The following is a 15,336-nucleotide window of genomic DNA, read 5'->3' as shown; positions in this document are numbered from 1 at the left end:
AGATGCCAAAATATGAATACTTAGTTTATATATAGCCTATATTTAAATATGAGTATTATATTAGGCTATTGTATGATTATATTTAAAATCATAAATCATTTTATTATCTAGATGATTTAAAAAAAAAAAAGCCTATAAAACATTTTATAACAAAGCTGTCAGTAGGCCTATATTAAAAACTAATTTCCAAATTGTGTTTATAAAAAAAATAAACGGTATGAAATGGTATCGGCCAACCAATCGCGACAGGTTTGGCTGATCTTCCAGGATGTGAGTGCTAGACTGGTTATTTCACTGGCAAGCTTTTACTCGTATCCTATTTAAACTCGTATCACCGTGGACTGGCGAATAACGGATTGCTGTCTTGTGAAAATCTCGGCATCACCATCACTATCGACACCTTTACACGCGAACAACTCACGCTCGGGCGTTTGTTTACATTCCGCCTCCGGAGAATCCGTTTACATTGCTCTCTCGGAATGCTTTTGTGACGTCATGGAGGTAGACGTTCTGTTTGGAGTTTTAAAATGAACATCTGTTATGTTTAAAATGGCATGCTCGCTTGCGCAAAAAAGAAGAAGAAGAGAGGCGACGTTTTAAATTCGTGCGGACATGCTGAAGCCTTCTAATCTCCGGCAGCGCAACTAAAGCCGTTTAGGGATCCATTTAGTGATAAGCCTGACTGCTGCTGTCTGCACCAACAGGGAACATGGATGGTGAGGAATTTTCAATGACGAGAGCGATGATGATGTTGAGTGCACTCGTATGGCCGCTCTGCTCCCGTGGAAACTAGAAGACACTATCATCCTGCGTGTTATTCACTAGCCTTTGACTGTTTTTTCCCCCCTCACCCAGTGAGAAACTTATCCATATCCCCGCGCAAACATGGGCAAAGATGAATGCAAGACCATGTTAGACGCATTGAACAAAGTAACAGCTTGCTACAGGCATCTGGTTATCGCTTTGGGGAGCACATCCGACTCCCAAAACCTGCGCGAGGAACTTAAAAAGACCCGAAAGAAAGCCCAGGAGCTGGCAGTGGCCAACAGGACTAAACTGACGGCTCTTCTGAAGGACAAAAGCATCAGCAAAGATGATCGAACAGAATACGAGCGCCTTTGGGTGCTCTTCACCAGCAGTATGGAACTCCTGGAGGTGGACATGAAGCGATCCTTGGAGATCGGACAGGATTTCCCTCTCAAAGTGCCAACGAGACACCTCATCCAGACGGGAATGACCGGCACCACCACCACCGTGGCCGCTCGAGCCATGAGCGTCCAAAACATGAAGTACGAAGCCGATGCGAACATCGACACTGTGGACCTCAAAGAGCTCGAGACCGAGATCGCTCAGGTGGACCAGATGATGGAGGAGATGGAGATGAAGGTCCAGGTGGCGCCGTGGGCAGTCGAGGCGAAACAGGAGGCGGGCGCCGAGTTGAAATCCACCGTCAGTGTTGGGAATTCATCCGTTGGTGTCATTTCGATATGCGAGGAAGAACCCAAAGAAACTGTGGAAGGAGAAACCGGGATGATGAAAGTATTCGCGGGGATCATTTTCAGTGCTGTTTTACTCGTAGCTGGAATTCTGGGGTACCTGGTGATAAATCTATAATGTATAGTTTGAATGACAGTGGCTCAGGGCTTTAGATTTTCTTATGGAGGAAGCAACACATTGCTAGGCCTGATGCTCTTGACGTGGAGATAAACCGATCACCTGGGTATTAGTAAAATGTGTTTAAAGGGACTAGCCAAAAGGAATAAAAACTCTTCCAGTGGTCCGTCATACTGCATCCTCAACCCCTGAAGGTAAAAAACTGAACAGAGTACAATCAGAAGGTGGATTGTCTCATAAAAGGTTTTACTTTAGCTACTTTTAAGCTACAATTTGAATTGTCACATCAGTAACTGGCCGTTTCATCGCTCTGCAAATACCCACAACCTATAAGACTACAACTTTTGTGACCCTCTGATAGAGCATCAGCGGGTTGTGCATATTTAACAGGTATTTGTTTCACAGTTTATATAGGTAGGTGACATATTTAAGGTTGCTCATCGTGTTTCTGATTTCCCGAGGATTCTTGTTAGTTCCTCTGCAAGCTATTGGTTTATGTCTAAATGGCCCATCACTGACTGCTTGTACTGGAAAAACAGGCCTTAGGTGTCTAGTATGATAGTTGATTTGTACATATGAACTGTAGCTACTCATGTTAAATTAGTGTACATAAAATATATTTATGATAATAAATGAAGTAAATGATGCTCGTTTTGTTAAGCTTGTGCTTTGTTCTGTTAAGCAATTTATGTTGCACTCTCAGAAGAAGAAGAAAAAAAAAGGTATAAAGCTGTCACTGGGGCGGTACCTTTTCAAAAGGTACACTTTTGTACCTTAAAAAGGTACATAATGGTGTTCCAAAAATGTACCGCCCCAGTGACAGCGTTTGTACCTTTTTTCTGAGAGTGTGTCTTATTCCACACTGCCTTATTTTAAAAATGCACTTGGTTTTCTTAAGCATAGATGGATCACTCTGTCTCTCGGGCACTTTAAATTTTTTTTTTTTATTGCTGTTTTTTCTTATGCAATTAGATTCGTGAGTGAAGTTTATTAAATTCTGATCCCCTTAGTTTATTTTCAGACTTCAAGAGTATTAAGTTGGCAGATACGTCTTGTTCAACTAATTAAACAGGTATTTATAGAAGAATTCAAAATCCTATTTACTGGCCTATTGTACGGTGTAGCCCTGGCACAGACCAGACGTTGTATTTTTTGACTTTTAATGTGATCAGCTGTTAGTCCTCTTTAAACCAAATGAAGATTTGTACTGAGCTGTACGGAATAGTTCCTTTACTGCCTAATGCTGATATTGAGGATATCTTTTCTTTTTCATGAACCTCATCCTCATATAAATTGTCTGTTAAGTGCATGAAAAATATGGGTTTAATATTCTTTAAACATTTTCCATGATGATGAAACTCACAGCCTGTTAATTTCATCATCATCGTCATCTCCCCCTACAGTATAACCAGCTTTTACCCAAGTATGATCGATTAATTAGTCTCCCCCGCCGTGCCGTGTGACTCAGGACCCTATAATGATTGGAACAACTGCTTGTTAAGTGGCGCCCTAGAATGGAGCGTCAGGTAAGAAAATCGATGCCATTTAAAGGCCAAGTTACATATCCAGCAGGTATCTAACATTCATTAGGAAAGACTGAGTGTGAATGTAAACTGCAGCAATGCATGTCAACATAAGGCTTATTTATAGGGTGCTCTTTCTTTTCTTTATTTGTTAAATTTGTATAATTCTGTGCGTTTAGTCAACTAGGAAGCAAACTAAACATCCAATTTTGCAGTTTTCGTGAGCATTAAAATAGCAATTTTTTATATTTAGTGCACATCGAGATCACAATTGGCACATGTAAACTTCCAACTAAATGGATAAATTCCTAATGCATCAGTTTATGCAGTGTAGGTATCAAATTATCCGTTACACTGAAGCAAGGTGTGTTTTTATTGTTTACTTTTTAAATAATTTGCATATATAACAAATTCTTATTTGTTAAAGAAATGGCCCAGTATTCCAGTATTGATTTGCGGATGAACAATAGGCCTACTCCTGCTTCCAAAGTTGAACTACCAAATCAGGTTAGTTTGAAGCTCCATAGAAAAAATAATATGCATTTAAATAAACCGTCTTCCTTACAAAAGGAGCAGGTATTGCTATGATTATTTGTGGGAACAGGTTGAAGGAATAGGCACATGCTTTGAGCTTGGGAAATGCCAAAAATATCACCAAAGTGACCACATTTTAAGTTTTTGGCTATCCGAACTTACTGGAATTATTTATTTTACTGAAGTAAAGGAAATATTAAATATGACACTTTTAGAGGTAGATCAATTCAAAAATACCCCAAAAATGACAAAAAAGGCATAGATTGATAGATTTTATTTTATTGAAAGACAGTGATATAACATTTATTTGTCCATGAAGGTAAAATTAAGGGCTGTTATGTGAAGGCTGCTTGAGGGTTAAAGATGTCTTTATGTCAGCATAAGAAATCATATTTATTTCTGTACAAGGTTCCCACATTCATGGAAAAACAGGAAAAATACATGCATGTTTCTATGGACAATATACTAAAAATCTTAATTAGTAAAGCACTTGACATATAAGAAGAAGTAAAATGTATCGGTCGAAAGTGAATGTCTGCAGCTTTGTAAAAATGTACATCAGATGATAACATGTTAACAGAAAGTACAGATGGCTTCTGCAGTGACAACATCTTTTATGTTAGAAATTGGTGTTGCTGTGTAACTTTTACAGCCAAAAACATTTTAATTCTGGCCTGCCACCTAGTGGACAAATACAAAATAGTGCACTTAAATACTCTCCTTTTTTACAGGGACTTTCGGTATTGGGCTAAAATTAGTAAAATAGGATAGATTCAGTGAATGTGAAAAAGCTGAAGCCTTAATATTTTTTTAAAATATTAAATAAAAGTTATCACTGAAAGAGAAAAGGATTTGTTCAGTCTCTAATATACCTGTTGATATGTTTGTTTGTCTTTGTAGATGTTTGAACAGAATCAATACTATACTAATGTATAACAATACTATTGTACATTTTTGGCATTTCCCAATCTCAAAGCATGTGCCTATTCCGTGAACCTGTTCCCACAAATAATCATAGCAATACCTGGGGCCTGTACCATGATGGTAGTTTAACAAACTCAGGGTTACAGGATTAGTTTCGAGTTGACAAAACCAAACCAATCTATTCAGGCTTTGTTGGTCCCATGATGCTGATCATCAGCTTTCTCTGTCAACTCAGGCTTTGATCCTGAATTTAGGATTTTAGCTGTGACATCAGTAGTGAACAGCCAATCACATGATGTGGATCAGTGAAACTGATCTACTTCTCGCGAGAGAAGCAACGAAATTGATTTCTCTCTTCTGCAGAATATTACATGATTGAAAATATTAAGAATTTAAACAAATTTACTCAGGAGGAAGAAAAGAGCTGTCTATGAAAGTGGACAACTTTAAGAAAAATCTTACTTAGTCAGTGCAAGTAAACATTATGAAGTTAGTTTAGTTGATATATAGAGAGAATTGAACATTTAAACTCACATGTAGTAATTTTTATAGCTTTATTTATTGATTTTAAAGCTTATTTGTATGACCTTTATATAGATTATTTATATTAATTTTAACTATGTGCCTATTAATGATTGATTAACTAAAATTATACATGTGTAATTGATTACGGGTATAATAATTACTTAAATGATATCTAAGTCATTCAAAATTATTATTATAATAAATAAGCATTGTTAAAAGCCAGACACTTTAGTCTTTAAAAACCATTTGCTATGTAGTGACCTTTAATTTGGAGTAGAAACAGGGGGAGTGATTTTATTGCATCAGATATGTGTCACTTTGCTCACAGCTGATTGGTCTAATTTGAGTTTGAGATCTCTTATCCAGAACATAATCTACCCTGGAGCAGGTTAGCTGTGGAGCGTAAGTTACTATGGAGATGAACACTGCTAAAAGCCAAACCACTTTAATGGTATCTAAAACCCAGGATTGGCACAAACTAAGCTTAAACATATCTGGCTAGCCAGCTAAACCGGCTTCATGGTATAGGCCCCTGCTCCGTTTGTAAGGAAGACAGTTTATTTAAATGCGTATTATTTTTTCTATGGAGCTTCAAACTAACCTGATTTGGTAGTTCAACTTTGTACAATACTAATGTAAAACATTTTCCACTTTGTGTGTGTGTGGTCCAGGTAAACCCTACATTACGTCCCCACAAAGATGGCAATATCCAAAATCCTTGTCCTTGTGGGGACATTTTTTTGAAAATGTAAAACTGCAGAAAGTTTTCTGTGATGGGTATAGGGTTAAGGGGTAGGGTTAGTGTAAGGGGACAGCATATACATTTTATATATTATAAAAATCATTACATCTATGGGAAGTCCCCATAAAACAAGGTGTGTGTGTTTATTAAACAGCCGTTTCCTCATGTCAGTCTATTATTGTAGTATAGTATACCTGCCCCTAAGTGGCATATGAAAACAAAAAGAACAAGTTTATTTGTGTGTTATGCATTCTTTTCTTAGTGGGCAGTTCTTTACCGCAATAAACTATGGTGTGGATCAGGCTTTTTGTCAAAGGTTGGGTCAAATATCAAAGGACATAATAGTGACCATTTAGCTTCTTTTGAGGTTTGAACAAGCAACCCTTAATAGCCCTGAACTTAAACCACCATATTCCCAGCACTGTTAGAGGTTTTTGAAAAAAGTTCTTTAAAAGCTATTATTTGATCAAAAAAATACAGTAAATATAGCATATTATTACAACTGTTTTCTTTATCAGTGTTGAAAACACTTTGTTGTTTAATATTTTTGTGGATTTATTTGTAAAGGATTATTTAATGAATAGAAAGTTCAAAAGCACAGCATTTATTTGAATTAGAAATCTTTTGTAACATTATAAATATCTTTCCTGTAACTCTTTTCAATTTAATGCAATGAAGATTAACAAATACAGTAACAAATGTATTGCTCATGCTTAGTTCATGTTAGTTAATACATTAACTAATGTTAACCAAGAAATCGGAAGACATCAAACTCACATTCGTCATAGCAAATACCTCTTTAGAACATTCTCCTCATTCATTGCCGTTTCAGTGCCAAATATCTTGTGTCTGACAGCAAAGTTCACACTGGATTGGATTGGAAAATCAGAAAATTGATATCTCTGCATTAGTTGATTGTAGGTTATTGAATATAAGAAAGTTTCCCTCTTTTTCTTTGCTTTTTTTCAGTGTCTCACATGACAATTAGTTGAAATGAGATATAAATCCATTTAGACAATACCTATTTGCTTTCTCAAATGTCACCTGCTTGACCAAGATTTCACTTGCTGATGCATTTATAACAGTTGGAAACCTAGAATTACACTATAAGCTTAAAATCATATAACATATTAAAGGAACTAGATGGAAATAAACACACTTTTGTCTTTTGCTTTGCATGAAGGATGCAGCGCAACAGTGATGAAATGAAAGATCACATCATGCCTGTTTTCCGAGAATTTCAGACCAGACAGGTAAAACATACTTTCATGATCACGCACAGATAAGAACGAGATCGCAACCTTTTATTTTTTAGCTCAAGTCCAACATGATTTAACTAACAGTAAGTCATTAGGGCCCGAGAATCATATTTATATTAGCCAATTTCAAAAAATTCTGTATTTTACGTAAGATTAAATGCTGCTTGCATAATTAGATCATTCATTTCATTTGTCACATTACTAGTGTCATACTATATCATCTCTCATTAATGTTTAGCTTTGCAAAGCCTTTTTTCATCAACACTATAAAAGAACAGAAAAGAAAACAATATAATGGTTCCAGCTAAAGATTCCTCCTTAATTGAATATAATTAAAATGACTGCCAGTGTGGAGTAACACTTTATTTTTTTAATAGTCTAAGTACATTCTACTAACTATAAGTAACTTTCCAACTACATGTCAACTAGCATTCGTTAGAGTTTTAGTAGACTGTCCGCTTGATCTCTGCTAACACTTTATTTTGATGCTCCCCAACAGACATTCTACTTAAAAGTCGCTTTGCAAGTACATGTCAACTTATTCTACTAACCCTAACCATAACCTAACCTTAACCTAACCTAATAATAGTTGCAAATTAAAGAGAGTTAGTTGGCCTGTGGTTGTAAAATTAGTTAGTAGAATGTCTAAAATGGATTGTCAAAATAAAGTGTAAACAAGTGTGGGTTTACTGAGCAGCTTGTAAAGGCATTATCACATTGTCACTTCCCACACTGAAAGTCAACCTGACTTATTTTTGTAATGCTATCTGTAGATATTTTTAAATAGAGTGCACAGATTCTTCTTGATGGTGCTTTGCACCTGAATATGTGAGTGGAATGCCTGTCAATAATTTTCTTTTGAAATATTTGTGTCGTTGGTCATTTGTACTTTCCTGTAATTTTTATGACTCATATGATCTAGTGTGGTAGTTTTGTCATGGAGACATGGCATATAGACATAGACTAACAATTGTTGATTGATTGATTGATTGATTGAGGACATTGCAGTGTTGTGACCGCAATCTCAAATTTCAGTCACGCCATCGCCCTGGATTCTGTTTTGGCCTTCTCAACAAACAGTTGTTCTGCAAGCTCAGTGTAACATCAGAACTTTAACCTGATCAAGATTTAGAAGCAACTCCCCTAAACCAGCACCTTTACTACAGCTTTCTTTGTGAGTGAGTGAACTGGAATATTCATTACAATTAAAAACTTGTCCATACAACGACAATTTCTGCAATTTTATTTGTGTTTTTGAGGACATATGAATTTCAAATGAAATGTTTTGGAAATGTTTCTAAAGGGGTTCATGATAATGAATTAATTCATTCATTTAAAATCGGTTGCTAAAAATTATAATGGTTGTTAGATTACTATTTTTAATATGTTCATGGTTATGTAAGCAATTCAATATTCATGTGATTAATGATTTACTAATTTGCATACATTTAGCACCATTGATAATACACTGATCAGGCATAACATTATGACCGTATTGTGTTGGTCCCCCTTTTTTCCCACTTGATGTAAAAGAAAACCTGATTCATCAGACCAGGCCACCTTCTTCCATTGCTCCGTGGTCCAGTTCTGATGCTCACATGCCCACTGTCAACATGGGCACCCTGATTGGTCTGCGGCTATGCAGCCCCATATACAGCAAACTGCCATGCACTGTGTATTCTGACACCTTTCTATCAGAACCAGCATTAACTTCTCGAACAATTTGAGCTACAGTAGCTTGTCTGTTTGATTGGACCACACGGGGCCTTCGCTCCCCACGTGCCTTGGCTGCCCATGTCGCCGGTTCACCACTGTTCCTTCCTTGGACCACTTTTGATAGATACTGACCACTGCAGACCGGGAACACCCCACACGAGCTGCAGTTTTGGAGATGCTCTGACGCAGTCATCTAGCCATCACAATTTGGCCCTTGTCAAACTCGCTCAAATCCTTACACTTGCCCATTTTTCCTGCTTCAAACACATCAACTTTGAGGACAAAATGTTCACTTGCTACCAAATATATAACAGGTGCCGTGAGAAAGAGATAATCAGCATTATTCACTTCACCTGTCATAATGTCATGCCTGATCGGTGTATATAACTACTATATAATAGTATAACATGCATTTCTAATGCTGTTTGAATTCACAGAAATGGTTAACATGAAAAAAGACACAAAAAAACAACAACAATACAGGTTGTATGTTTATTTAGTTCTGTTTGTGGATGTGCATTATTCTTTTTAAATCAGTTAGATACAATTTTTTTGTCATCAACAATATAAAAAGTGCAAGACAAAGACACGCACTGGTAGACCAAAACAGTGACATAGGTAATGAAAAATAACCCTAACAACCATTTATGGATTATAACACAATATTTAAATCAAACAGAAACAAATCTTCCCAGAGAGAGCATAGATGAAATAATTTTGTAGTCTTTGAGGCGATCCATCAAATCTCATTTGATTGAAGAGGTTGATATTTGACCTCTGGTCTTTTGGCTTTGTAGATGAGAACACCACACAACATGCCAACAGCTGCCAGGAGACATCCGGCAACGAAAACCACATTCAGGTTTAAGACTGTGGAGGACACTGTGGAAAACGCACAAAGGTGTCAGTTAATAAAATGTAAAAGACTCGATTGTGATTTCAGCCAGCACAACACTTAATGCACCTTTAAAATAGTATGACACTCTATGAAAATATTCTTATATGTTGTGTTATTTCTGAGGTTTTACCTTCACTCTCTACGCTCCTCTTCAGCCGCAGGGGTCCCTGGGAGACTAAGTGACTGCCAGTCTGGATGGGAGCCTCTCTTTTGCGATGATGGTGGAATGATGGGGCGACTGTACTGTTGACGCAGCCCTGAGAGCAGCGGGTGTTGGGATTGTATGCCTCACACAGAATCACCGAACAGCTGATGAACACCTAGAGAGAAAGAAAGAGATGATGTTACAGCTCTCTGGATTGTGTTTGATGTAGTCTGCTACTGCTTTCATTGTAGACTAATTAATAATCTTTTTTCTTTACCTGTTCATGCATTCCAATAAATTGGAAGGCCTGCAAGCCAAAGCGGACTATTGGTTGGTGGCTTGTGTAGAACTCTACAGTTTCATCCAAGATGCACCTGAAGAAAATAATTGATGAAGACATGATGTTTAAGTCTCTCCATTGTGAATGAATTAATTTCACTGTTTACCAGTGCTTATTTGTGTCTGCAGCTCATTGTCAAGTGTTCTTACCCATTTTGAATGATTGTGTAGGACGTTTGGGTGTTGGGGTCATTGTATGGCGTCGCTACACATGATTCGACGAAAAGCTCGGTGTTGTTGATTGAAGACTGGGATTCAATCTGCATGTAAATCATCTCCCCAAGCTCATACTCTGCTGGATATGAGATCATATCTATTTCTTGGTAGTAATTTTCTGTTCTGTAGAGCCCGAAGCTGTAGGTGAGGGTTCCAAAGCCTCTCTCGGTGATGGTGGTTGTGTGTCTCCGTGCAGTGAACTCCAGTGAGATGTTGTTTTTCTTCTCAAAACGACATGAGAACTCAATCTCTATCTCGTGTTTTCTGGTAATTATGGTGTTTGGGTCATCAGTTGAGAAAATTTCATTCTTGAAAATGATGTACTGATCATCCTCCTGTAATAAAAAAGTGGATTATGAGATATAAACTGCACTTACCGGTAAAATGTTTCACCCTAAAATTGAATTTCTGTCATCATTTGCACATACCAGTGTCAATCCAACCTGTGAAATGCTAAACGAGATCATTGAATGTCCAAGCTTCTGTTTTCCATACAATGAAATTAGATGGTAACAAAGTAATAAATAAAATAAAAAAACACCACAAAAGGACATGTGGACCATACTTTTAGGTGCCTTTTTTGAGCCTTGTAGTATAAATCACCACCCACATTCATTGTTTAGAAAAGACAAGTTCTACCTAATATCTTCTAGTGTGGTTCGGAAGGACATGAGAATGAGGAAATGATGACAACCATGAATATTTTTGCTTGATTTTGAGCCCACAAGAAAAGTTTTACCTCAATCATGGTACCGCAAGCATTGAGGGAAAAGTTTGCCAACACATGAGTGCCATTTGAGTCCAAAGTGCAGGCAGGATCGTTGAGTCGCAGATAGTCTTTGTGGAGCCCGACGGAGTGCAGCTGCTCAATTTCAATCACTATGTTGGTCCCAGTGCAAATCACATTTGCATCCACTGTAAATGCGATTCAGAATTATTTACCAAAATTACACTGTGTTTGTGCTGCAACACATAGTTGTCCCAAGTAAAAAAGTGAATTACTAACCAGTCTGGTGTCCAACGGTGACAATGACACATCTCATTTCAGACTGATAAACGTTGCCTCTGTAAATAAATTAGTAATGTTTATCAAATTTAGTTCATGTTAAAAGTTGCTAGATTTAGAATAAAATTAATAGTTTGCCCACCCGCTCGTGCTTTCAGCAACGAAACACACTGGGAAATGATCCCCGAGGTCATTCCTCATTGGTGTCCATCTGATGGCGTACTCTCCATTGCTCAAAGCATGCTTAGTTATGTTCAGTGGACCACTGATAATAACATCAGAAATCCTGGGAATGAAAAAAGTACATTATACAACCATCTAATAATCAAAATAACATCATGTTCTGTATCATCATCAGCATTAGGTCTAATTCACACATGAGCCCTCACGTTGAATAAGCTGCTGCAGCCTTAACCCGAATTTCCAGTTCACGGAGTGGAGTAGCTTGGATTTCTTCTCTGTTTCGTGGAGTTGGTGACACAAAGCGAGGTATGTAATGTCCCTCAGTGCAGGACGGAACAGCTGAATCAACTGCAATGATTCAAATCAGAAATCAGTGATGACACTAAAATGAGGATCTTGTTTAGCTAATCATTGAGAAAGCCTTACTGAGAAGAGCGAATTGCAGAGGGATCTTGCTGAAAGGTTCGTAAGAACGCTGATGTGAAGCTAAGGAAGTCGTGTACAGTTGTGGTGAGCTTGTTGTTGTGGTTGAGGTAGTCTGCAGCCACCACCACCACTGGGCTGTTGTAGGTATCGGAGGAGCGGTGGTCGTCTGTTGCTGTTGCTGTTGCCACCACCCCCACCATGACATAGTTGTCGGAGGAGCGGTGGTCGACTGTTGCTGTTGCTGTTGCCACCACCCCCACCATGACATAGTTGTCGGAGGAGCGGTGGTCGACTGTTGCTGCCACCCCGACCATGACATAGGTGTCGGAGGAGCGGTGGTCGACTGTTGCTGCCACCCCGACCATGACATAGGTGTCGGAGGAGCGGTGGTCGACTGTTGCTGCCACCCCGACCATGACCTAGGTGTCGGAGGAGCGGTGGTCGACTGTTGCTGTTGCCACCACCCCCACCATGACATAGTTGTCGGAGGAGCGGTGGTCGACTGTTGCTGTTGCTGTTGCCACCACCACCACCATGAAGGAGAAGTTGTAGTTTGTTGCTGTTGCCACCATGGTATAGCCGTGGTTGTTGTTGAGCCCATTGACATACTGTGTCTTCCACTCAGAGAGCATCTGTAAGAGCTGGATCCATCACTATAGGCCAGAGTGGTGTGTTTCCTTGGGAAATCCTCCAGAATCAGCTCAAATCCGTAGACGCCTGTGTTGTAGGTATAGCTGTAGTCTAGTGTACAGGCACCCTAATGAAGAATTGAGATGCTCATTATAGTAAATGCTCATTTCATTTTGATTTCTAGACCATTCTGGCAGCTTTTATTGAGTTGATCACTCTCACCAGAGTGATGAAAAAAAGCTGCCAGAATATCCTAATGATGTGGAAATAAAATTAAACTACAAAATAACAATCTGTTGTATATACTGTATGTAATTTGTATAGTGAAGCACAACCTTTATTTCTATGAATGGAGCATTCGGAACTGTTTAGCTTTAACATATCGATCGCTGTTTTTAAAGCAGTATTTTTATTAATTTACTGCTGAGCAAATGGAGGTACTGGGTCGCTCTCGTAGGCTATTTAGTGCTGAAAAGTCTGATTCATTATAGTGAATTAGTTCATCTTAAACTGTTCTCCTTATCTTAGGTGAGATTAAAAAATTTTATATAAAATATATTAAAACAAGTTAGAATAAAAAGGAGGATGCTTAGATAAAAAGTTTAGAATCAAAAAGGAGGATGCAAAAACAAAATACAGTGTCAGTTGACGTACAGTACAGTGGCACAGTGTTCATTCAGTAAAACAGTTATAAAGAAGAATATGTTTATTTCCAAGCATATTGATCACTTTACTCCGGGACTTCCCCCTTGTTGGTCTCTGTGGTTATTTCGGCGCGCACCTTCAACGTCAATATACATAAAAATATTACAGAATATTATTTTGTCTGTTTCTTACTTGATCTACATTGAAACCACTTGGCTGGTCACACGTGGCACATTCTTCTTGTTGCTGAATTCCATATCTGCATCTGACCTGGTCACCATCTGGGTCATAGGCCATCAGGTGGTATGTACGAGGACAGTTTTGGGGAACACTAATGAAAAAACATACAATCAGATTTTCAGTTACTATTTAGAAAGAAAAAGACCACGCGTCTTTGTTTGCATTCTCATTATGTCTATTAATCTTGTTCATAGATAACTACATTCAATAAAAATAAGTCTTACCGTAGAAATTGAAAAATAGTTGTGACTGGTGATCGGTTGGGTTGATTAGTATCAGCTCTTATGCCTAGATCTACGTGTGTCTGGAGGAACCAAGAACCAAGACCGTTCACTGTGGGCACCCAGCAGCATGAGGAGTCCCTGTGATGATGATGCATTGAAGATTATGATGAATAGATCATTCAATATTTCAGTTGTCAAATTATTTCAAACTGATTGAATTACTTACCGCAGGTCAAAGGGTGTGTTTCCGTACATGTTTCTTGTGACAATAGTTTCTGTTTGGCACCAGCTGTTGGTATAACCACTTCTGCCATTAGAGCTACTATCGATTTGACCTTGTCCAGTTGTGTATTCATTGCCACAATCCCCGGAGGCGCAGTACCACCAACCATAACTACACCAGTCATAGGTTTGCTTGATTCGAAACTCAACCTGTTGGTAGAACACTAGTAGAGTTAGAATATTTTTTTGCTGTATTGATGCATTCCGAAAGATCAGTCCGAAATGCTCATTATAAACATTATTTTAATCAGTTCTCATCAAATTTTAAATATATTACGTTACTTTCACCATCTGATTTATTTACACGATTAAGCGATGAGTTAGTTATGTATATGTGCGAATGAGTGTGAGTGTGGAATTAATTTTCACAAATATTATAAAGCGATCAGTAACTATTGAAAAATATTAAAGATTTACTAGGTAGGTTGAGGATGCATGAAGAGACAATATTTATTATTGGGTCAACTTTAAGTAAGAAAAAAAAATAATAATAAAATAATGATTACATTTTATAAAATCAAATTATTTAGTAATAAAAAGCAGTGTTGTATAATTTGACATAATGCGAATAATAAATAAATTCTCACCCTCATGCTCCCATCTGCATTGGTTCCTTTAGGACTGAAGGTCATTGAGCCTCCATAATGGTGTGCTGCTGATGCAATGGACACCAGAAGCAGAAGGTTCAACAGCAGTGCTGAGAACATCATGGAACCGTAGACCCTGAGCTCATTCTACATATGAAGTGCACACCTGCTTTTATATAGGTATGTCAGGTGAGCAGGAATTCAGGGAAGGGTTCAAAAGTGTCACATTGAACCACACACACAAAAACTAGAGGGTAGTTACTTGCTTCTTCTGAGAAGTCACGTGGTTAAAATCTGAAACTAGAAACTGATCAGACCTTTCTTGCAAAAGCACACACCTCATCCACTTGCAAAGTATACCATTGTGTCCACTAGGGGCAAAAAATTACTAATACTCTGCTTCAGTACAAATATTGTATTACATATCTAACATTTTCACTGTAGTTAAGAAATCAAATATCATTGCAAATAATGGATATCTCTGCATTGAGTTGTAGCTTATAGAATTTAAGTAGCTCAGTGAATATTTTTAGCTCTGTTGTAATTTTTTTCCTGTATGCCAGCACTCCTCCATAACAATGGCCTGGCTTAAGAGAATCTATTTAGACAATACCGGTTTGCTTTCTCAAATGCCAGCAGCCTTACCCTACAGTTTACAGTTTATTCCAGACTTGAAAG

General features: G+C 37.9%; 2 protein-coding genes across 2 annotated transcripts; one reads left to right on the top strand and one right to left on the bottom strand.

Moving 5' to 3' along the window:
* Nucleotides 1–352: 352 nt before the first annotated feature.
* LOC307131652 (regulator of G-protein signaling 9-binding protein) lies at nt 353–2,265 on the top strand. Its single transcript, XM_079825412.1, has one exon. It carries the CDS (start codon nt 886–888, stop codon nt 1,612–1,614), a length of 729 nt encoding a protein of 242 aa, XP_079681538.1. The 5' UTR covers nt 353–885; the 3' UTR covers nt 1,615–2,265.
* A 7,046-nt stretch (nt 2,266–9,311) lies between these two features.
* On the bottom strand, nt 9,312–14,801 carry LOC307131178 (uncharacterized protein). The gene is made up of 13 exons (XM_079824685.1): nt 14,659–14,801; nt 14,016–14,221; nt 13,790–13,927; nt 13,518–13,656; nt 12,051–12,807; nt 11,831–11,972; nt 11,584–11,727; nt 11,442–11,500; nt 11,175–11,350; nt 10,370–10,770; nt 10,158–10,254; nt 9,866–10,055; nt 9,312–9,719 (listed from the first exon to the last, which is right to left on the bottom strand). The coding sequence occupies exons 1-13, from the start codon at nt 14,779–14,781 to the stop codon at nt 9,577–9,579; spliced, it is 2,715 nt and encodes a 904-aa protein (XP_079680811.1). The 5' UTR covers nt 14,782–14,801; the 3' UTR covers nt 9,312–9,576.
* Between the last annotated feature and the right edge of the window lie 535 nt (nt 14,802–15,336).

Source organism: Gobio gobio (genome assembly GCF_949357685.1).
Source record: "Gobio gobio genome assembly, chromosome: 9".
NCBI classification, from domain to species: domain Eukaryota; kingdom Metazoa; phylum Chordata; class Actinopteri; order Cypriniformes; family Gobionidae; genus Gobio; species Gobio gobio.
The sequence above is the reverse complement of the archived record's forward strand: the minus strand, read 5'-3'. Positions and strand labels throughout refer to the sequence as shown.